General features: G+C 37.7%; 4 protein-coding genes across 4 annotated transcripts; all 4 read left to right on the top strand.

The window, feature by feature from the left end:
* The first annotated feature begins 7,654 nt into the window (after window positions 1–7,654).
* Window positions 7,655–8,218, top strand: LOC133863827 (histone H4). Its single transcript, XM_062299938.1, has one exon. It carries the CDS (start codon window positions 7,718–7,720, stop codon window positions 8,027–8,029), a length of 312 nt encoding a protein of 103 aa, XP_062155922.1. The 5' UTR covers window positions 7,655–7,717; the 3' UTR covers window positions 8,030–8,218.
* A 679-nt stretch (window positions 8,219–8,897) lies between these two features.
* On the top strand, window positions 8,898–12,283 carry LOC133862296 (ACT domain-containing protein ACR9). Its single transcript, XM_062298068.1, has 6 exons — window positions 8,898–9,187; window positions 9,527–9,745; window positions 9,837–9,942; window positions 10,617–10,971; window positions 11,476–11,760; window positions 11,878–12,283. Exons 1-6 carry the CDS (start codon window positions 9,031–9,033, stop codon window positions 12,022–12,024), a joined length of 1,269 nt encoding a protein of 422 aa, XP_062154052.1. The 5' UTR covers window positions 8,898–9,030; the 3' UTR covers window positions 12,025–12,283.
* Window positions 12,284–13,281: 998 nt separating this feature from the next.
* On the top strand, window positions 13,282–16,922 carry LOC133863814 (uncharacterized). The gene is made up of 4 exons (XM_062299921.1): window positions 13,282–13,478; window positions 14,371–14,592; window positions 15,978–16,070; window positions 16,256–16,922. The coding sequence occupies exons 2-4, from the start codon at window positions 14,486–14,488 to the stop codon at window positions 16,770–16,772; spliced, it is 717 nt and encodes a 238-aa protein (XP_062155905.1). The 5' UTR covers window positions 13,282–13,478; window positions 14,371–14,485; the 3' UTR covers window positions 16,773–16,922.
* Window positions 16,923–17,734: 812 nt separating this feature from the next.
* On the top strand, window positions 17,735–18,692 carry LOC133863813 (enoyl-CoA delta isomerase 1, peroxisomal). Its single transcript, XM_062299919.1, has one exon. It carries the CDS (start codon window positions 17,788–17,790, stop codon window positions 18,487–18,489), a length of 702 nt encoding a protein of 233 aa, XP_062155903.1. The 5' UTR covers window positions 17,735–17,787; the 3' UTR covers window positions 18,490–18,692.
* The last annotated feature ends 2,946 nt before the right edge of the window (window positions 18,693–21,638 follow it).

The following is a 21,638-nucleotide window of genomic DNA, read 5'->3' as shown; positions in this document are numbered from 1 at the left end:
ATAAGAACTTAATTGTATCTGACAAATCATGGATGCTTCTTCATTCCAAAAAATCTCTTTTAACTAGTGTTGTATTCCACCACCCACTGTTTTTATCAATGAGTTTCGTCACTCTTGCATCCTTATTCCTTAGCTAGTATCCTTTAAAGTGATTGAACTAAATGAGTGGTGGGGGTTGACAACCACTTTCTTCCCAAATTTTAACCGATTTTTCATAACCTATTATCTCTATAAGTCCACATTTGCGTAGCTCACATGTTGATACGATACTTCTCTAAGCAAATGACTGTATTTTACCTAATCTCGCATCAAGACTAGGGTGATTCGAAAAATATTTTGCCTTATAAACTACTGCCTCAAATGTATCAGGCTTATGAAGTAAAAACTTTGGCATTGTTTTGCTAATAATTATTTATTAAAAATACTATGTTTTGGGAGGAATGCTAGACATCCCAACACTTTTATCCAAAATTCGATTCCAACATGAGGTATCACAATCCCATGAGATCTATCATTTTGAGAAATATGCCACAATTTAATATGATTGTGACACATCATGTTGGAACCAAATTTTGAAAAAAAATGTTGGAATGTCTAGCATTTCTCATATTTTGAAAGCCAAACCGTCTTGTGCCCATGGATATCTCAACTCATCAAATGTATATTATAATATTTTTCTTGATGTCCCTGCCAAAACTTGTGTATCATCACACAATTCCAATACAGACGACCTTTTGTCTTTTTGACAGTTGAAATGCACTCATATTATGAGCGAGAATCGCTTGGATCACTTCAGGAGAATCTCCTTCCTTGCATGTGAGAAGAATTTGATCTTTCAATTTTGCAACCTATTACATACACAGTCTTTGATGCTTTGTGTTGGGAATAATCCCACTCAGACCGGCCCATCTTTAGAGTTACGGGCCTTTTGGTCAATACTGGCCCGATAATCATTGACAACAAGACTCCCGGGAAAGTCATATCTCGTGAGATTGACACCAAGTAACTATTCCTGAGAATACACGACATGAGATATATTCTTATTGGGTCCCGGGAATGCAGGCAACCTGGGACCAAGAGTCGACTTAGCGAGTCAAGACCTGGGACAAGCATGTCCTGGGAACCCAGTTATCAGCTCCAATTAAGGAAGGAGTCGCAGCCCGGATTTCATGGGATCAATCCCGAGAAATCCAGGATTGAAACTAACCCCATATTTGCCGCCAAGGATCTCGCTTGGAGAGTGATAAGGAAAGAATCCCGAGATTGGAGGATAAATGAATCAGAGTCTGAGTTAGACTCTGACAGCACTCCTAAGCCAAAGAACACGAAACCCTAGCAAGAAGGGTGCTCATCATTCAGCCTACAAATAAGTTGGTACCTCATGTATAAAAGCATATTGATTTTTCTTATTTCTTTTATTAAACAAACTCTTTATCTCATAAACTAACTCAAGCATCGGATTGAGACCCCCGGAAGGGTCTCCTAACTTTAACTGTTTTGTATGATTATTGGGAAAGAGTGGAGAACCTAAAAGGACGCGTTGTGTTTACACCATACCGGAAATTGTCCCAACAGTTTGGCGCTGTCTATGAGAACAATTATTCATTTCTCATAACAAAAAAACATGTCATGGTGATGAACACATGCTTCGGAAGCCAAGCCAACCGGCAAAGGAGATCCTAACTGGAGCAAATTCTTCAGCCCAACCCAAATCCAGGAGTTCAGAACAATCCACTGCTCCCACCGTTCCCTCCCCACGGGCAGTGGATATTAGGATTGCATAGCAGCACTGGAAGCTCAAATGGAAGCTTTGACACGACAGAATGCAGAGTTACTGCTCATAATTTCATAACAATCTCATCTTGAGGCGAATCGGGATGAGCATGAAGAAGAATAGCACAACAGTCATACTAACATCCGCGATCTTCGGGAGGACGATCACCAAGAAGACAACTTCCGGGAGCATGATTATCGAGAACAAAGGAATGGAAGGGCCAGTCGTCAGGGAGACCGACGGGAAAATGCGGGAGATATCAGTAGAATTGTTGCGGATATGGAGAAAAGGTGCACGAATATAGAGATGGAAATGAAGGATAAAAACAAGTCCATAATGGTAGGGGTGTACAAACGGAGCGGTTATAACAGCTTTGCAACTGCTAACTGAATAATCGCATAACCGCTAACCGCCTAGGCGGAGGCGGTTACTTGTTTTAGGGTTTGCAAAAATCGTTTAATAACCGCTAACCGCTTTCCCATATATATAAATAAATGAATAACACTACATTTATAGGTGCAGCTGGCGTCGTTTTAGTATTTTAAATACCAAAAACGACACCGTTTCAATACATCACAATATGTTTACTTGTTTAGTCTGATTCATTTAGCCTTGGCCCTTAGGGTTTCAAACATTTTCATCTCTATCACAGTGCGCTCTCTCTCTCTCTCTCTCTCTCTCTCTCTCTCTCTCTCTCTCTCTCCTCACTTTCATATCTGCTTTTCTGTCCCTTTCACTCCCAACCCATCTCTTGCAGAGGCCGTAGATCTTGCAAATCCAAATCTTTGCCTCATTCCTGGATTTCGACGAAGACAAAAAACACGAAGAAGATGAAGAAACTACGAAGAACAAGCCCTCGGATTTGTCGCTAAGAGGTAAAGATCTCCATGGGTGGGTAGCTGGGCTGCACCAGTTCTGGCAAGTATTGGGCTGGATTTTGATGTGCTCTAAACCAGTGATTTTCTTTGAGTTAGTGTTAGAGGTTTTGGGATTTTGAATTTTTTTGGGTGACAGGTCGTGAAGATTCTTGGTTTCATTTGCTGATGGGTGGATTTTTCCTTCTTTTTTTTTTTCAAAAAACAAAAAAAAGTAAAATATTTGGAAGTTGATTTTGTGTGGATTTTTTAGAGGGAGATGGAACTGGTTAAACTCCTAGAATTTTATAGATTGGATTTGGATTTGTATTCGGATTTGTAATTTTTTGGTTTTGGTTTTGGATTTGGTTATTTGGATTTGTAATGTATTGGTTTTGGATTTGATTGTCTTTGGGATTTGTACGTTTTTTAATAAATATTTTGAATTTGTATTTAAATTTGATAATTTTGTATAAAAAGTCAAAACTATTGGATTCAAAATCTGCATTAAGACCGGCCCAAAAGTTTCCAAAATCGGGCCAAAGCTGGCCCAAAACGGCCCCAAGATTGGCTCAAATTGAAAAACGGTTATATAACCGGCGGTTATAAAATAACCACATCCGCTTAAGCGGTTAGCAGTTGTTAAAATGCAATAACCACTAGGTGGTTAGTTGTTAGCGGTTTTAGTTAATAACCACTGGTTATAACCATTTGTATACCCCTACATAGTGATGCATAGGCTCTTATCGGGTACCGACTCACCCTTCACCAAACGGGGTACTGACTCATCCTTCGCCAGACGGGTAGTAGAGTATCGACTACCTGAGAAGTTCAAGTTCCCTCAAATCATGAGTTATGCTGGAGACGGGAATCCTCTTGACCATTTGGAGAATTTACGAGCTCACTTAGACCTTCACAGGATACCCGATGAAGTGGCATGCCAGGCCTTCCTTCTGACTCTCTCTGGAATGCCCGGGACTGGTTCAAGAAACTGCCCCCCAATTTTGTTGACAAATTTAAGGACTTGAGCAAAATATTCTTGATGGAATTTTTGGCTTTTTGGACACGGAAGAAGCCGTTCGGATATTTGTTAAGATTGCGCAAGCGCAACAACGAAACTCTTAAGGAGTTTGTGACCCATTTCAATCGGGATAAGATGGCGGTTAAAGATCCAACTGAGGATATGGTTTATGCTGCCCTCTATTAGGGCATTTCACCCGAAGAGCATTTGATGAAGAAGTTGGCCCGAAAGCTACCGAGTATCCTGCAAGTAGGGGTGTACAAAATTGTTATAACTGACAGTTATTGGCTAAAACCGTTAACTGCATAGACAGTTATTGCATTTTACCAACCGCAACCACTAACCGCCTAAGTGGATGCGGTTATTTTTATAACCGCCGGTTAGCGGTTATTGGGTATATAACCAGCGATTGTATAACCGCTTTTCAGTTTGGGTTTTGGACCGATTTTTGCCATTTTTGGGCCGATTTTAGTGCAAGTTTTAAATTCAAAATCCAACTCCAGATAACCAAATGCAAACAAATCTAAAACCCAAACTTTACAAATCCAAAATTATATATATATATATATATAAGCAATTAGCGGTTATTAACCGTTTTTCTCAAATTCTATAACAAAAGCGGTTATACAGTTAGCGGTTTTAAAACGGTTATAACCGCTCTGTTTGTATACTCCTACCTGTAAGACCTGATAGATAAAGTAGATGAATACATTAATTAGGAAGAGACATTGAAGGATATGGCCAATTCAAGGCTGTCCCGAGACAGATATTCGGAAAGAAAAAAGAAGGTTGATGGGGAAGAGTAGAGGCCGGTAAATAAATTCAAAGATTACAACTTTACACCTCTGAACGTCGAGATATCAAAAGTCCTATGGAGATCAAGAGAGATCTAGAGTTTCGTAGACCATTGAAGATATCAGGTAATCCTCATCAGAAGAATGAGGGCAAATATTATGATTTCCATGAACAAACAGGCCATTACACTGAGGGGTGCATAACCATGCAGTTGTTAATTGAGAAGCTCATAAAGAACAACAAGCTGATTTGGTTTTTGGGATAGTAAAAGATTTAGCTAGGAAATAACAAGCTCCAGAATCGCTAAGACTACCATCCACAAGACGAGCAGCCCATGGACTATTATCCACGAGACCGTCTTGAAAGGGATTGGGAGAATGATCCCCGAGAGGATATTGAAAGAAGGGAGGACTGAGGAAGTAGGAGTCCACGACGTAGAGAACCGAGGCAACATGAGATAATAGTCCATATCAAGTAGAGAGGACTGTCGGGAGTCATAGGCAAGACTTTTATTTTTCGCATTTATGTTTCAAAGAACTATGTTATCTTTTTAATTATAATAAAGACAGAAGATTCCTCATATTTTGGGAATAAGTATATTCAGGATAAAAGAATAGAGCTGACTTAAGCATCGGAGAGTTATGGGTCTAAAGACTAAGAACCCGTTAATGTCACGTCTTTTACATGAAGAAGGCAGGGAGAAAACCTTATTTAAAAAGAAAAGAAAAGAAAAGAAAAGAAAAGGCAAGAAGCATAGCCCGTAAATGGGAGAAAACCCTAAGGCAAATCTAGTGAGACAACCTTGTAGAGAAAACAAGCATGAGAGAAAATCCTAAGTCAAATCCAGGGAGACAACCTTATTGAGAAAACAAGAAAATAATGGAGAGTCGGATTTAACCCTCGGTTTTGCAGGTTTCCAACAATCAGGACTCCTAGGTAGTCTTATTCTGTAAGATAGAGAGAAAACCATAAGGAAAAACAAGAAAGTATGGAGGGTCGAATTAAACCCCTGGTTTAGCAGATTCAGGAGCCACAAGAGCGCTTTACAAGTTTGGAAGGAGCTTAGGCTCTGATTTTTCGAGACATGGAATTCCCATTGTCAACGTATGCTTCGAATAAGGGAATTGAGGGTGTAACTGTTGAGAATAATCTCAGTCAGACCGGCCCATCCTTAGAGTCACAGGCCTTTAGGTCAGTATCGGCCCAAGAAGAATTAACAACAAGACTCTCGGAAAAGTCATATCCTGTGAGATAGACATCAAACAGCTATTCTCGATAATACGCAACATGAGGTATATTTTGATTGGATCCTAAGAATGCAGGCAACCCGGGACCGAGGGTCGGACCTAGTTATCAGCTCCAATTAAAGAAGGAGTCGCAACCCGGATTTGATGGGATTGCATTCAGTCCCGGGAAATCTGGGATTGAAACTAACTCTGGATTTGCCGTCAAGGAACTCGCTTAGAGATTGATAAGGAAAAAACCCCGAGATTGGAGGATAGAAGAATCCGAGTATAAGTCAGAATCTAACGGCGCTCTTAGGCCAAAGAACATGAAACCATAGCAGGAAGGGTGTTCATCATTCAGCTTATAAATAGGCTAATACTCTAAGTATAAAAGCATACTGAATTTTTTTTGGATTAAACAAATTATTTCTCTTAAAAACTAACTTAGGCGTTGAAGTGAGACCCTCAGAAGGGTCTCATAACTTTAACTATTTTGTAGAATTATTAGAAAAGCGTGAAAAACCTAGGATGTGCTTTATTTACACCATTCTAGAAACTATTCCAACACTCTTGAAAAACCATTGTTATGGATTTGTTAATCTAAAAATTATATCTGTCCCTTCCTCCACTTTGTTATATTTTTTTTAAGCTCCTATGTCTTTTTCTACATAGGCTCTACTCCACCTTGTTAGAATATGTTGGCACCTTCTTAATTTTCCCTTCATCGATCCCCGTTTATCTCTCCTGCTATCATCTTCTTTTTCTGAAATTGCTGCCGCCATTATCAATACTTCTACTAATTATCTTCATAAGACAAAATAAATAAATAAATAAATATTTCTACTAATTAATTCAAAAATCTCATCCCACTTCTTATTGGCTAGCCGCTCTGTTAAAACTCTCTTCTGTAGGTGTGAATTTTTCTTTTGTTATTCCGTGTAAACTTAATTTTATCCTGTAAATATCAAATCACCGAGTTCTCCATCGTTCTTTTGAGCTCCTCCGTCTGTCTACTAGGTTGACCACTATTTTTTCAACTTTTCTAGATCTGTCTGAATCTTTGATAAGGCTGCTTTATCATTAAGCATACATTTTTTTTTGTTGGGTTGCCTTTATGCTCGGACAAGTGAGAACGCCCAATGTGCTCCGTCAAATTATTGCATAATGGAATAAAGAAATAGTAATAATAAAAAAACATTTATGACTTTTTTATAATTTATTGACATGTGTTAGTATATGATTAAAGAATATTAAATTCTTTTAATAATTGACGTGGTTCCAACCTCCTATTACATATTTAAGGTTCGTTTGGGTTTACAATTTTAAAAACTGCGATTTTAAAAATTAATTTTTAAAAACGTAGTTAAATGTTTAGCAAAATTATACATTTTAAAAAAAATATTCCATTGTCTACGATTTGAAAAAACAGTTTTATAATTTTTTAAATCACATTTTTTTAAAAACGTAATTTTCAAACGATTCATTTTATACGATTTATTTTAAAATTATACTTTTTATTTATAAAATCATAATTCCAAACCCACCTTAAACTATCCGCAAGTTGGGAAAAAATTATTAGTGTAACATTCCTTAACCAAGAAAAAAAAGATGTGATGTCAATTGTAACAAAATATATTTTGTTTATAGGTTAATGTAATTATACGTGTAACATGCCGATGGTCTTTGAAGAATCGAGCCCCATCCCAAAATTTCGAATAGCCCGCCACACTGGCACAGAGACAGCAAAAAGAAAAGCCAAAAAGAAAAGCAAGGATCCGCGCCGCACACAAGTAGAACATTGTGCACTGTCGATTCCCAGCTAATCGACGACTGAGAAGCGCCCAAATACAAGCACACGGATCGACCTCCTCAACCATCGATTAGCCTCTAAATCCAACGGCCCCAAGCATCCCACCCAAATTCAAAACCGATCTTCTCAAATCCCTTCCCCCCAAAACCCCTTCTATAAAAACCCCAATCCACCCCTCAGATTCCTAACCAAAAATCTCCAACCCTAAAACCCCCAAATCTCAGAAAGCTTTCGAAAATGTCTGGCCGTGGAAAGGGAGGCAAGGGTTTGGGTAAGGGCGGAGCCAAGCGGCACCGGAAGGTTCTCCGGGACAACATCCAGGGGATCACGAAGCCGGCGATCCGGAGACTGGCGAGGAGAGGAGGGGTCAAGAGGATCAGCGGGCTAATCTACGAGGAGACCAGGGGAGTGCTGAAGATTTTCTTGGAGAATGTGATTCGTGATGCAGTGACGTACACTGAACACGCCAGGAGGAAGACCGTGACAGCCATGGATGTTGTCTACGCGCTGAAGCGGCAGGGAAGGACTCTCTATGGGTTTGGAGGTTGAAGATCTGGCCGTATTAGAAATGTATTTGCGATTTCTTTTGGTTTTAGATGGTTTTATTTTGGTTTAACAAAATTTCAGCTTGAAATGGAGGGGTTCGATTTCCTGTGTAATATGATCTGAATTGAATCTGAATGCAGCTGATTTCATATGATTAGAGAAAAAAAAAAATGCCAAAATGGAGTTGAATTCTGATTGGTGTTCATAATTTTTTGTTTCTTTCTGCTCAAATTTATGAGCATAGTAGTCACGGCACCAAGACGTCAATTTGTGTATAGCTAACCTCAATTATTGGATGACTTGACTTGTGATGGAAACACCAAGCGACAAATCTGAATTATGCATTGCCGACAGGATATCCCAGCAACCCTATGGTCGCCTCATCTCAAGTCAAAATCATCCAAAAATTGAGGTTAGCTATACTCAATGTTTTGGTGCCATTCCTACTACTAATTTCTGTTCTTTTAGTAATCATCCTTTCCAAAACAGCTAGACACTCACTTTTGCAGATAGAAATTATAATAATTTTATTGTTGGAATTGCTACCAATTTAGACTTGGAAATGAGATTAGCATTCTGGAGATGGGCAAATGAGATTAGCATTCATAAAGACTGGTGAATAAGCATGCATGAAATGTTCTCCACAAGGGCCATAACCCCATCACCAGCAAATTGCCTAGTTAGTGCTCCATTGACCCATTTACTATAACGCACCGGGAACCGAACACGTGGCTAATAGTTTGCCATAGACAGTTGAAGTGGATGTGACGTTTGGTGGGGCCCTCTGAACCCGACAGCGTCCTGATGAAAAGGACTAAAAATAAGTAATCCCACCGCTATAGCACAGAATCGCGCACAACATTCTCAGGCCAACCCCTTACAAACTCGTCGCAGCACCTCACAGAGCTCCGGCTATGCCCTGCCCACTGACTCTAATCTAAAAACTTCTTGGGGGGTTGGGGAAAGGAGGGGGGGGGATTCTTGTCGTCTTCTCCGCCTCAGATATGGGCATTCCTTTCGACGACGACGTCGTCTTGATCCAACATGGCAAGGAGCCCGGCGAGCCCTCCGTCATCACGGTGAATTGCCCTGACAACGCCGGGCTCGGGTGCGATCTTTCTAGAATAATCCTCGAGTTCGGACTTACCATTGCCAGAGCAGGTATTTTTTGTTTTTGCTCTTTTGTTAAGTTTCGAGATTTCATGAAATTTGTTTTGCTCTTTTTGTTTGCTCGATTTAAAATAATTTGTCTTGGGAAATTTTTTAGCATGAAAATAAGTATTTTTGTTGCTTTCATATAACTACGAAAAAAAAATCAATTTTTTTCCTCTGTTAAAGCGCCTGTTACGGTTTTTTGGGGAGATAGACACCACTGAGATCTACATGAACGCCACTCAAGTCAAAAGCCTATTTTTAGTCCAATTATATCCACATGGGACTTAACCTTTGACACTGCATAATTGCATATTCAAGCAATCATTTAAATTATTTATTTTGCAGATTTTTCAACGGATGGAAGATGGTGTTACATAGTCTTGTGGGTTGTTCCACACGAGAGTTCGGTTAGAGTTGATTGGGAAAGCTTGAAAAGCCGGCTTTTATCGGTATGCCCTTCTTGTTTGTTTTCCTATTACTTCAATCAGCACGCGAATGGTACCTCGCCGCCTCCATTATACCTTTTGAAGTTTTGGTGCCTTGACCAAAAAGGGTCGTTACATGGTATGCACAACAAGAAAAATGTTAGTTCTTGTCCTTTGTAATATGCTTTTTCGTGAAATATGCTGATATAGATTGTTTCGCATATATGTAGATGTTACTAAGGTGCTCTGTGAGCTTGAACTTTCAATTCAGAGAGTAAAAGTTATGCCAGCCCCAGATGGCAGAGTGTTGGACCTGTTCTTCATCACGGATGAGATGTGAGTTATTATATTAGAATCATATCTATTGCTCTAATGGTTGAATGTTGAGATGGGTTTGGGGGGCCTAGTTTTTTGTCTAAGGTTCATCATTTAAAAGATTTTGAAACTTGAAATTGATGGATGGGATTCTATTTTGGGTTAATATAACAAGGCAGACTGCCTGTATCGATAGGGCTGGTGGGTTGAATTTTATTCGATGGTTTGGTAATTCATTTGGAGCTTCTTTCCCTGTTGTTATTGCTATTTTCTGTTTTGATTTTTGTTTCTGAAGTTTCCTAAAATTCTCATTTCTGGGTTGGTGGGCCGGTGGCCAGTTACAAATTAAGTTTCTTGACATTCCACTGACGATTTCCACCCTAAAGGTACCCAAATAGCCTTCTGTGACTAAATACTGCGAGTTTCCTATGTAGGAAACATTGTTGAAAGTGACCGTTCTGTTGAACTGCTTCTGCTCTTTTCTTTTTGGTGTTTATGATTCAATTAATTATGAAGATTCTTTTTAATGTTGAAACTTGGGTGGGAAGGAGCTTATTTCCCAACATTTACTTGTTTCATTCACAAGAAGAATAGTTCCTGGAAGTACAAAATGTAGTGCGACAGAAATTTCTAACAGTAGTTGTACATGGATGGGCAGTTATGAACCATGATTATTTGATACTATATCATTGCAGGGAGCTGTTGGAGACAAAAGAGAGGCGAGATGATGTATGCAAACATCTGATGGCTGTTCTAGGAAAGAATTTTATTACCTGTGAAGTTCAGTTGGCAGGGCCTGAGTACGAACGTTTGCAGGGCTTCTACTCTCTTCCACCTGCAGTTGCTGAAGAATTATTTAGTTGTGAGCTGTCAAACAAGGGCACCTGCATTTTACAGGATCTCAACCCAAATATTTCAACAGTAAAGAAGGCAACTATTAAGGTTGATAATTCGTTGAGCCCAGCGCATACTTTGCTTCAGGTGCAATGTATTGATCAGAAGTGCCTGCTTTATGACATTATGAGGACCTCCAAGGACTGTGATATTCGGGTACTTCTTCATAAGTTCTTTGTGTGCTTTTCAATCTTGATTGGTTATGACTGGTTTCCTCTATCTGTAGAGGCTCGTGTCTAGTCATCTTTCGATTGCTGAACAAAGTGTGCCACATCTTCCCTTTGTGAGGTGCTGGCTTATTCAGGAACCCAAGTCAATTTTTCCCTTATCTACTGCACATTGCTGTGACTGTCCCTTTTTAACTATAGGGGTTTCTTGGATGGTTGTGGTCATCTAATTTTGTTGACGAATTACAACTTGTCCTTAAAGTGGGAATACTTTCATTTGTCTTCTTAGGTCAGCATGCTCTTTATCATTGTCTGATGCAATGGTAAAAGTCTCTGGCTCATCAAGTGCATGGGAGCGGGTTTGAGTCTTAAGAGTAGTCACTTCATGCAAATGCCCTAAATAGTAGGACATTACCCATCTTGTTTAGTATCATGTTTGATGCATGCATTACAGATTTTATCAATATAAGGTGGTCTTGTTGTTTCTGTTCAGATTGCCTATGGTAGACTTTCTTCAAGCGTGAAAGGCTTCAGAAATATGGACCTATTTATCCGGCAAACAGATGGGAGGAAGATTGTGGATCCAGAGAGTCAGATTGCATTGTGTTCTCGCTTGAAGGAGGAGATGCTTCATCCGTTACGGGTTATTATCGTCAATCGGGGTCCTGATACAGAACTCTTGGTTGCTAATCCGGTTGAGTTATCTGGAAAGGGAAGGCCCCGTGTATTCTATGATGTTACTTTTGCTCTAAAAACATTAGGAATATGCATTTTCTCGGTAAGAATTTGATATGTGAATTTCTCGTGATTTTTTTTTTTAACCACTGTCACATGGGGAATTCTCTCTCTCTCTCTCTCTCTCTCTCAGTTAAATCTCTTTTCATTGCTGGTTTAGGCTGAAGTTTTAAGGCATTCAACATCAGATCGCCAGTGGGAAGTCTACAGATTTCTCTTGGATGAAACACGTGAATTCCATTTGGGAAGCAGTCGAGCTAGAAGTCAGATTGTTAACAAAGTTAGAAGAACATTGATGGGTTGGTGAGCTGCTCATTTGCTACCTCTTTTATGAGGAATGCAGTTTTCCATCAGAATAGTATGCGTCACTTTGTTTTCTTTACCCATTAACACCTCTTCACTACAAGTGTATCTTTGTTTGCTGATGTGAACAGATGACTTTCTGAGATTGTCCAGATCCATTAATGTTGCCGCAAGGCTCACCACTGTAACTGTAAACCATCTGACTTTTTTTTGATTTTCTGGCTTAATAATTTTGTAACCCGTGTTAAGTTCCTGGTTCTTCACCTACCCATATTTACATGGATTTCCTGCCGATCATCAAAACCAAGCTAACTTAATCTATTAAAAAAATTCACATTTGTTTGTGTGTCTGTCTGTGCACCCTAGGACGTGGCATAGTTTCTTTGACGACAATGATGAATGTGAAGGTGGAGAGGCTTGGCAAATAACAATGATCTAATTATATATTTAATTGTTACTTCTTCTTTTTTTGAGCTAATTGTTACATGCTTCAATAGTAAGAAGTGACCAACAAAAAAGGACATGAGAACAATGATTAGATTCATTTCTTTATCTATTTAAATAAGAACAGTTGAATGTTTACTCATCATCTCTTTATTTGTATCAAATTTCAATTTCGTAATTCATTAAGTAGTTTGAATTATGAACGTCCAACAAAACGTTCCTCACATTAGTTTTTATTGAAATTTTCGTACTTTTATGCCATAACATCTTTAAAAAATATTTCTTGGTCATTTTCACTTCCTCTTTAAAAAAAAAATTATTCGCATGTATACTTTTTTGTGCAAGTTATTTTCTTATAAATTTCAGAAGAATAAAAAAAATTATATTTAATAATGATTTTGAAAAGTATTTTTTAGCTTTGGTTTGAAAAAGTTTTTTGAAGTGATATATATCACGAAAAACTATTTTTTTTAGTAGAATTGATTATTAAAAATGTTTTATATTAAGAATATATATTTTTATTCTTGAAAGCTTTCAATTCATTAGCTTTTTTTTGGGGCAAACAGATTTTAATCATTTTATGGGATTATTGTACGACTTTATCCAATAAAGACGTATATTGGAAAGAATAATGATTCAATGCCACTTAAATATACAACTTTTCACCACCTTGTCTAGTGGTAAAGTGGTCCCCCACTACTTTTTGAATTTTTTTATTTTTTAAAAATAAATTAAAGTGGGGGACCACTTTACCACATAAATAAAGTAGTGAAAAGTTGTATATTTAAGTGGTAGTGAATCATTACTCTTTTGGAAAAGGTGGCAAACATTGAATCCAACGGCCAAACAGGCCAATAACACATCGTTGCGATGTCGCTTATCGGAGTATGATCTTCGCGAAATTTAATAACCTGATTAAGCCTTTCTGCTCTGAAATCCCCAATTCCTAATCTAGGGTTTCCTACTCAGCTTCTGGTTTGTTAGCATCTCAAGGTTGTTACCGTACAAACCAAGGTATCTTCTTCCTTGAGAAGACTCAAATAGCGTGTGATTGATTCATAATGAAATCTCTCCTGGGGTGAATTTTTACGTTTTGCATGTTTGGTGATCAAACAGAATTTCTAGATTTATTTGGAATGTACCTTTTTCCTTTACGTTCCGTTTGGTTGATGAGAAAACTTAGGGAAGTCATGGAAACTAAAATCTTGAGTTTGATTTGGTCTTCGAGAAAAGAAAGAGCATAAGTTAGTTATGCTAAGTTTTGTACTTGGAGATTATTCGTCCGTTAATGGGCTTAAGATTATTGTTGTATTTAGAGAGGTGGGTTCTTAACATGTTTGATTTGGAAGATCCATTGTGGATGGAGGTTGAAATTGAGGTTCACAGATCTTTTGGTGTAGCGGGCTAGAATTTTTTGATTTTTGGTTAATGATGAAGTTGCATTGTTTCCGCCATTGATTCTATTCTTGCAAGTAGCCCGTAGATTTATTTTTTTTTTGGTCCTAATTGGGTTAGATATGCTGGCTGGTTTTTGTGAAAAACTGAGGAATTAGAATTGAATGAAATCATGAAATTGAAATCCTGAGTTCTGTTTCCCACAGAGACTGAGGTTGAGGTTGAGAGGTGCTATCGAATAAGCCTAGCAGTATTTTAGGAGTGAAGACTGAAGAGGAAGGACTTCTTCTTTCTTTCCTTTCTTTTTTTTTTTTTTTCCTTGGTTCCCAGTAAAGAAAAATTCAACTGATGTTTGATTGTTTAATTCTTCCACGTTAAGATAAGACTGATTATATATTCTACTGAAATAAGAATGTGTTGCTTTATACCTTCTTTTGTGTTCTTTTATTGGATAGACTAGATTTGGACTTCCTTACATTCTGGTGTTTTGGTTTTCTGGTTGCATTTGCAGGTCCACGTTGGATACTCAATTGCTGGCTTGGGGTTCATTATCACTAGAGCTGGCGGGAGATTTAGATATTTTTCTATTTTTTGTACTCAAAGAGAATTACTAACAGGTTTTTGAGATGAGCCTGGATCGGGGCCGAAGCCCACCACGGGTGAAGAGGTTTCGAAGCAGTGAACGGGCATCTTACCGTGATGCTCCTTACCCAAGGGACCGCCGTACAAATCGGTTGGTTTTCACCATGGTTTAGTATAAACTTAAAAGTCGCCCATTTTTAATTGGATTATAAAATTTCAGAATAAGAGTGTCCTTTTGGGTAACCTTATAGTCTAAAGCGGAGTAAAGAGCATACATTGATTCTTATCCCCCGAACTAAAAAGGAAAAAAAAAAATTCTCTTCACCCCTTTCTGTGGCTAAAGTATATTTTTACCTATACATTTTTTTTTTGTAAGAAAAAAAAAAGCATTTGTTTAACTTTTCTGTGGCTACCATATCTGGAATCTGTACATGTTAGCAACTTTCTTTTCACTGGTTTAGTTTCTTTAAGTTGTTTTTTATTTGGTGCATAAATTCTGTCACTTTATTTGGGTGGGGGTTAAAATGTTATCTGTTGTGAGCAATTTAAAAGTTATTGTCCTTTGATGTGTCAAGATACATCACAATCAACATGGAATAATCTTTATTATCCTGCTGAGCTGTTGTTGGGTCAGGGCGTTTAGTTGCTTTCTAATTATTGTAGTTGTAAAACCAATTATAATGACCAGTATTAGATCTCCTAGTGCAAGCTTTTCTGCTGTTGTACTTTTAGCTGATCATCTGGTGCTAAGTTACCACTACTGCTTGTGATCTGGGATTGCCAATCCAAAATGGTACATCCAAAATACTAATTTTGGTCTAGAAAAGCTATTGTAATGAATGGCACACTACTGAAGTGGTAAGGATATTTCTTTTATACAATAAGTACTACATCAGTAAAGTTTCCAATGTGATTTTATTTTATGTATTATGAAGTATTTGGGCAAAAACAAGTTCAGTGATGGTGGTGCCCCAGCAAAGGATCTTTTAATATGTACTTTTTAGCTGGTAGCTTTAAAAGTTCTTTGAATTTGACCCGGCTGGTTAAGTAGCAGAATAGATAGTAGGGTATATTGATGGCCTGGCAGGATGAGAATAGAAATAATTAGAACTAATAATCCATATGATGTTAATAAATTAAAGAATTGGTATATAGGACATGGTAGAACCATTGAACAAAGGAGAATTGTGGAAAAGGAATAATGAATCAGAAACTTGAATCAAACAGTGAATAGGGATATCAAATTTTGGGGCTCCTCAATATCTAGTATGTATGTGCCAGTCCTAAAGCATTGTTGAGGTTCCTTGCTCTTGATAATTTTGCTTCAGTTATTCATTGATCCAAGGGATGGTTCAGAAAGTTTTTTTCCTTACTTATGAAAAGAAAATGCTTGTTGGAGTTAATTATCTCATTGTGAAACTGCTGAAACTTGATTTTTTCGGTGCTTGGACTCCATATTTGTGTTGAAAATTTCATCTTTTGTTGCCCATGTCAATTTTTGGTCCATATTATGTCTGAGTATGCTTTACTTTCCAGGCAAGATTATCTGTGCAACAAGTGTAAACGACCTGGACATTTTGCTAGAGATTGTCCAAATATGACTGTATGTAACAACTGCGGACTTCCTGGGTGAGAGAACTCGTTTAATTTATGTAGATCCTTTCATGATTTATCAGAGAGAAGAAAAAATGGAGTATAAATTTGGCTCCCTACATGACTATGAATCCTGATTTGCTGATTTTACTGATTCATCTGCTCTCAGCAGAAACATGCCGGTTGCTTTATAACTGTTAAATATTATTTTATTATTTTAGCCACATTGCTGCTGAATGCAACTCATCAACCATGTGTTGGAACTGTAAGGAGCCTGGACATCTTGCGAACCAATGCCCCAATGATCCAGTTTGCCATATGTGTGGCAAGGTGGGTCACTTGGCTCGTGATTGCATGAATCCCAGTCTTCCAACTCAGGATGGAAGGCTCTGCAACAACTGCTACAAGCCAGGACACATTGCTGCTGATTGCTCCAATGAGAAGGCCTGCAACAATTGCCGTACAACTGGTCACCTTGCTCGTGACTGTCCCAATGAACCTGTTTGCAACATTTGCAACATATCAGGTCACGTGGCCCGTCAGTGCCCCAAGTCAAGTCTGGCATCTGAGATGGGAGGTCCTTTTCGTGATATCATTTGCCGTAGTTGTGGCGAGCTCGGCCACATCAGCCGTGACTGTGTTCCTATTGTCATCTGCATCAACTGTGGTGGAAGGGGCCACCAAGCCTATGAATGCCCTTCTGCTCGAATGTTTGACCGTGGCCTACGTAGGTATTGACTGGACTGGGATCTAAATCCGTATTGACCACCTTGGGTAGGATTTATTCTTGGGATTAACTTATTGAATATCGTGCTATGGTACTTTTTTATTATGAACTCACTGATTCTAAATTAGAGCAATATGGGTCGCCTCGCATTTGAATTTCAATTGATTTAAGGCTCTCGGGCACTCCTTTTGTAAGAGTGCTTTACACGAGTTTGAGGTTTATCTGACATAAGTGGCCGGATACACGAAATGACCCTATTTTGAAGAAGTTCATCATCGGAAAAGAAAAAAAAAGGCATTCCTTTTGTAGTTGCTGTAGCAATTTCTTGTTATGAAATTAATCATGCAAGAGATGATTTTCTTTTTGGGTACTAAAACGTGTTCAGCAGTTGCTGGGACCTCGTCTTCCAGGCTTCACTAGATTTGGGTGACTTTGACTTATGGGAGTAGGCAACGATTTGGCCAAGAAGTCTGTGGTGGGTTCTCTCTCTCTCTCGATTTTCATATCATGGTTAGCTTTTGCCGAGGCACAGCATAAATAAATAGAATGCTTTCCATTTCAAGTGAGATAGATATGTTATTTTATGTTCAATATTTAATGTTATTGTATATGAAAAAAAAATATATAAAATAAAAAAATAAATAATGATCTAGCAAATGTAATTGTTGTGATAGACCGGAGACTCTCAAATCATTTATTTATTAACAGCCACCTGGCATCTTTCCTTTGGAACAAAGTGAGCACGCAGTATCTTTGGGCAATTGTAACTCTTTTACGAAGGAATTTGAAGCAGATTTTTAGAATCTTATCAAATATTATTACTTGTTTACAAAATATATTGACTCCCTCTCAGGCAGCCCATGCCTTGCGAAAGTCCGCGCCGGCGCTACAGGTCAAAATACATTAATTAAATAATGCGTCAATTGCCATCGCTCACGCAACTCCTCTCTGACTCTTCTACAAATACAATCCTTACCGATCAGCATCGTTATAACGACTGCCACACACAAACACACTCGCGCACAGATGTGCACGTTAGAAAAAAGAGGCAAAATCTTTATCCTGACGCTAACAGGCGAAGGGGATGAACACCGGCTAAATCCCACGCTTGTCGATGCAATCCACTCAGCTATACGCCGAGTCCGAGCCGAGTGCGTCTCCTCCGAGTCTTCGGCTCTAATCACCACTGCCCAAGGCAAGTTCTTCTCCAACGGCTATGATCTCGCCTGGGCCGGATCCTCCCAATCCCGCATCGAACTCATGGCCTCGAAACTCACCTCACTCGTAGCCGATCTCATCTCGCTCCCCATGCCAACCATTGCGGCCGTCTCGGGGCACGCCTCAGCTGCCGGATTCATCCTGGCTCTGAGCCACGACTACGTCCTCATGCGAAAGGACAGAGGCTTCCTTTACATGAGCGAGGTCGATATTAATCGGGTGATTCCGGCTTGGTTCATTGCTCTTCTCGAGTGCAAGATCGGCTCCCCGTTGGCTCGGCGCGACGTGGCTCTGAGAGCGGCTAAGGTGACGGCTAAAGAAGCCGTGGAGAAGGGAATTATCGACTCGGCGCACGATGGCGCGGCGGAGACGGTTAGCGCTGCAATCAGGTTAGGGGAGCAGTTGGTGGGAAGGGGATGGGACGGACACGTGTACGCTCAGATTCGCATGAAATTGTTGGCTCGGGTCTTGGATGAGATAAGTGTGAGTAGCACTCGATCGCGTATGTAGGCCCTCATTATGCTCTAAGTGGATAAATTTGGTCCGATAATTGTGAGTGACCATTAAATAAAAATTAAGCTCAGTCAATAAATTTTTTAAGTAATCTCTTAAAATTATTTGTCAAGTAAGTTTTTGAGTGATCCAATTTAGTTTGTGGATCAAGTTCGACCACAACAAGCAATATCAAGTCAACTTTATCAAGATTCCAGATACTTATCGTATTTCATCTCCATTTTTTATGCCATAATACTCTATACATAATTACCACTTTCACTAAAAGTTGTAAATGTGATTGAATGCCATGAATTTCTTAAAAGTACATATTAAATGTTACATATAGAGATTGAAAGTGGCATTGTGACATTAATTTATTTATTTTTATTTATTTTTAATTTTTAAAAACTTGAGAAAAATCATAACATTGTCTCAATCATCAAAAGTATAAGGTCTCAAACCCATTATCCATTGCCCTTCCTCAAACAACGTAGAAACAAAGTGCTCATCTTTTTCTTCTATAAGTTGGGAAATACTTTGACATTTTTCAACGGATTCCAACATCTTATATGTGAAGTTCCATATAGTTACAACATTAAGATTCAACAAACCCTCGAACGAAAGTTTGTTCTCTTTTCACACAACCCTTAAAACTTCTCAAATCTTAAAGGTGAAGACTCCACATATTTCACCATATTTCGAACATTCATATTTGAGTCATTGTTTGGCATATGAATTTTGGAAACAAAATATGATTTTGATTCTACTTTTTTCCAAAATAAATCATGTTTTATTCAACTTTTTATAAACAAATCATATTTTATTTAACTTTTTCTAAAAAGTCAAACCTCGAAATTCGCAAACAGAATAAAAATTCAATTATGATTTTAAAAATTCAACACCCCTCTTTCAACCCCTTAGTCACAATAAGATTCAGTATGTGCACAACACTTCATGTGCAATAAACTCATTCTCTATTATGATGCCCATCTTATCTATCATTTTCTTCAAATACTCAATTGCGATATCATTGGAACTAGTATTGTCAATTATGATAAGGAAAATGCTAGTAATACCTAACTTAATCATACATGACTCTATCTTCTTCCCATTGGTTTATCCTCTATGATTATGAACTGAACAAAAGTTCATAATTATTTTGGGCATGTCCAAATAACTGTCAACAAAATGAAACGTGATACACATATAATTAAGGTTTCGCATCGAAACCCACATATCGGAAGTAAGTATTGTCTTTATCGCATATAATTAAGGGCTGTCTTACCACTGATACATTAAACTAAGGGTTTTTGTAATTGGAGAGGAGATTGCAAAATTGATGAAAGTTTATGGGGTTAAACGAAGTTTCCATTAAAAAATAAATATAGTTTCGATAAGGATTGAGATTTCCTGTAATTCATAAGAATTGTAGTGGCTGCAATTCATTCAATTTCAGCCCTTTGTTTGTAATGAACGACTAGGAACGAACCACGTCAACATTATTAGACATAAAAAATAATAATAATAAAAAAAAAACCTTGTTCATAACTAGAGTGGTCAAGCTACCCCTTACTTGTTTTGGGGGAGGTCAACCATCCCTAAGACCTTAAAAGCACTAGCGACAACTTTTTTTAATCTTGTTATCTTTCTTAGATGTGGGAAAAACTCCTAAAAAATTACTTGAATCAAATTTTATTGTTGTTCCCTAAACTAAGAAAACACCAAGGGAACCAAAAGTTGTATCCTACATCTAAGGAAGCAAAATTGCTCCCCTTAACATTATTTTAATATAAAAAACTTTATATGTTATATTTCATTCATCTACCATTTATTTGAAACAATATTTAAATAGTTTATTTTTCATCTCTCTTTCTCTTATAATTTAATTTAAATAATATTTAAATGATAAGGGAAGCTATTGAAGGGTGCATTTAAATAGGAAAACAAGAAGTGGTTTAATTTCCTAAATTGAGGAAAAGTTGAAGGGAAGCTATTGTGGATCAGGATCGTCTATAATTATTTGTTCGAATACGAGAGAATTCGAGCAGATGATTGTGAGATACTACTAATGGGACCCATTTGACTGGATAAGTGATTGGACAACCCTATTTTTATTTCATCAAGTAGATCCATAAGTGGTCTCTCACAATTATCTATCCGAATTCTCACAAATTCAAACAAATAATTTGATAAAATCCTAATACAGTTTCTGATAGTGCTCTAATATGTTAGCAGATAATTGCGATAAGCAATTGTAGAGGATTCAAGATTGTTTTGAGGGTGGTAGATCAAATTTGTAACATCTCCATGTTAGAATTTTCTATTAATCTAAGACGTGAAAGCTATCATTTTTTATTTTTTATGAAAAATAAAAAGAAAATTGACGGGCTGACCCACGGCTGTTGGGGTCTGGTGGGTGGTGTGACATTATCATCTGTTAGCTCTTTTGTTGGCGCCAGCTAGCTTTGACATAGAATTCCAAAATGGAATCATTTGATATCCATCATCCATGGAATCAAACCATCACAACTGCCCACAGATTATGAACCAAGAAAACAGCACCTTCTCTTATCTTTTTTTTTTTTTTTTTTTTTTCTTTATTTATTTATTTTTTTTTATTTTTACGAATATGATAGACTGGATGTACAAAGCATGAAGCGAAGCGAAGCGAAGCAAAGCGAAGGGTGCAAAATCGATTCCCCAATCTTCATTTCATGTAGTTTTATTTGATGCCCCAAATAAATAAAAATAAAATAAAATAAAATGAAGTACGGTTGAACGCACGGTATTTACGCACCTACACTCTTTCATCTAATCAATCCCATCGAAACTCTCAACCTCCAGAGTTATAGTTTTGCAGTTGAAGATTTATTTATTTTTTTAATTAAGGATAATTTTTTTATTAGTTTTATTGGGGTGTAAGAGATATTTTATTTTTTTACCGTATAATTTAATATAAAATCCTAACAGTAAGATCACTCACAGCAGTTTATCTAAAATGTTATCTAGAATAGCTAACTAAAATTAACTTTCTCTAGTTTAACTAATCACTTTTCAACCTCTTATCCATCAGCTTATCTAAACTTCTTATTTATTTTATAAAATAATCAATTTTAATATTTTTATTCATTTTAATTAAAAATACATCTCCACCAAAAACACAT

Source organism: Alnus glutinosa, chromosome 3 (genome assembly GCF_958979055.1).
Source record: "Alnus glutinosa chromosome 3, dhAlnGlut1.1, whole genome shotgun sequence".
NCBI lineage: Eukaryota > Viridiplantae > Streptophyta > Magnoliopsida > Fagales > Betulaceae > Alnus > Alnus glutinosa.
This window is presented reverse-complemented; position numbering and strand designations above follow the sequence as displayed.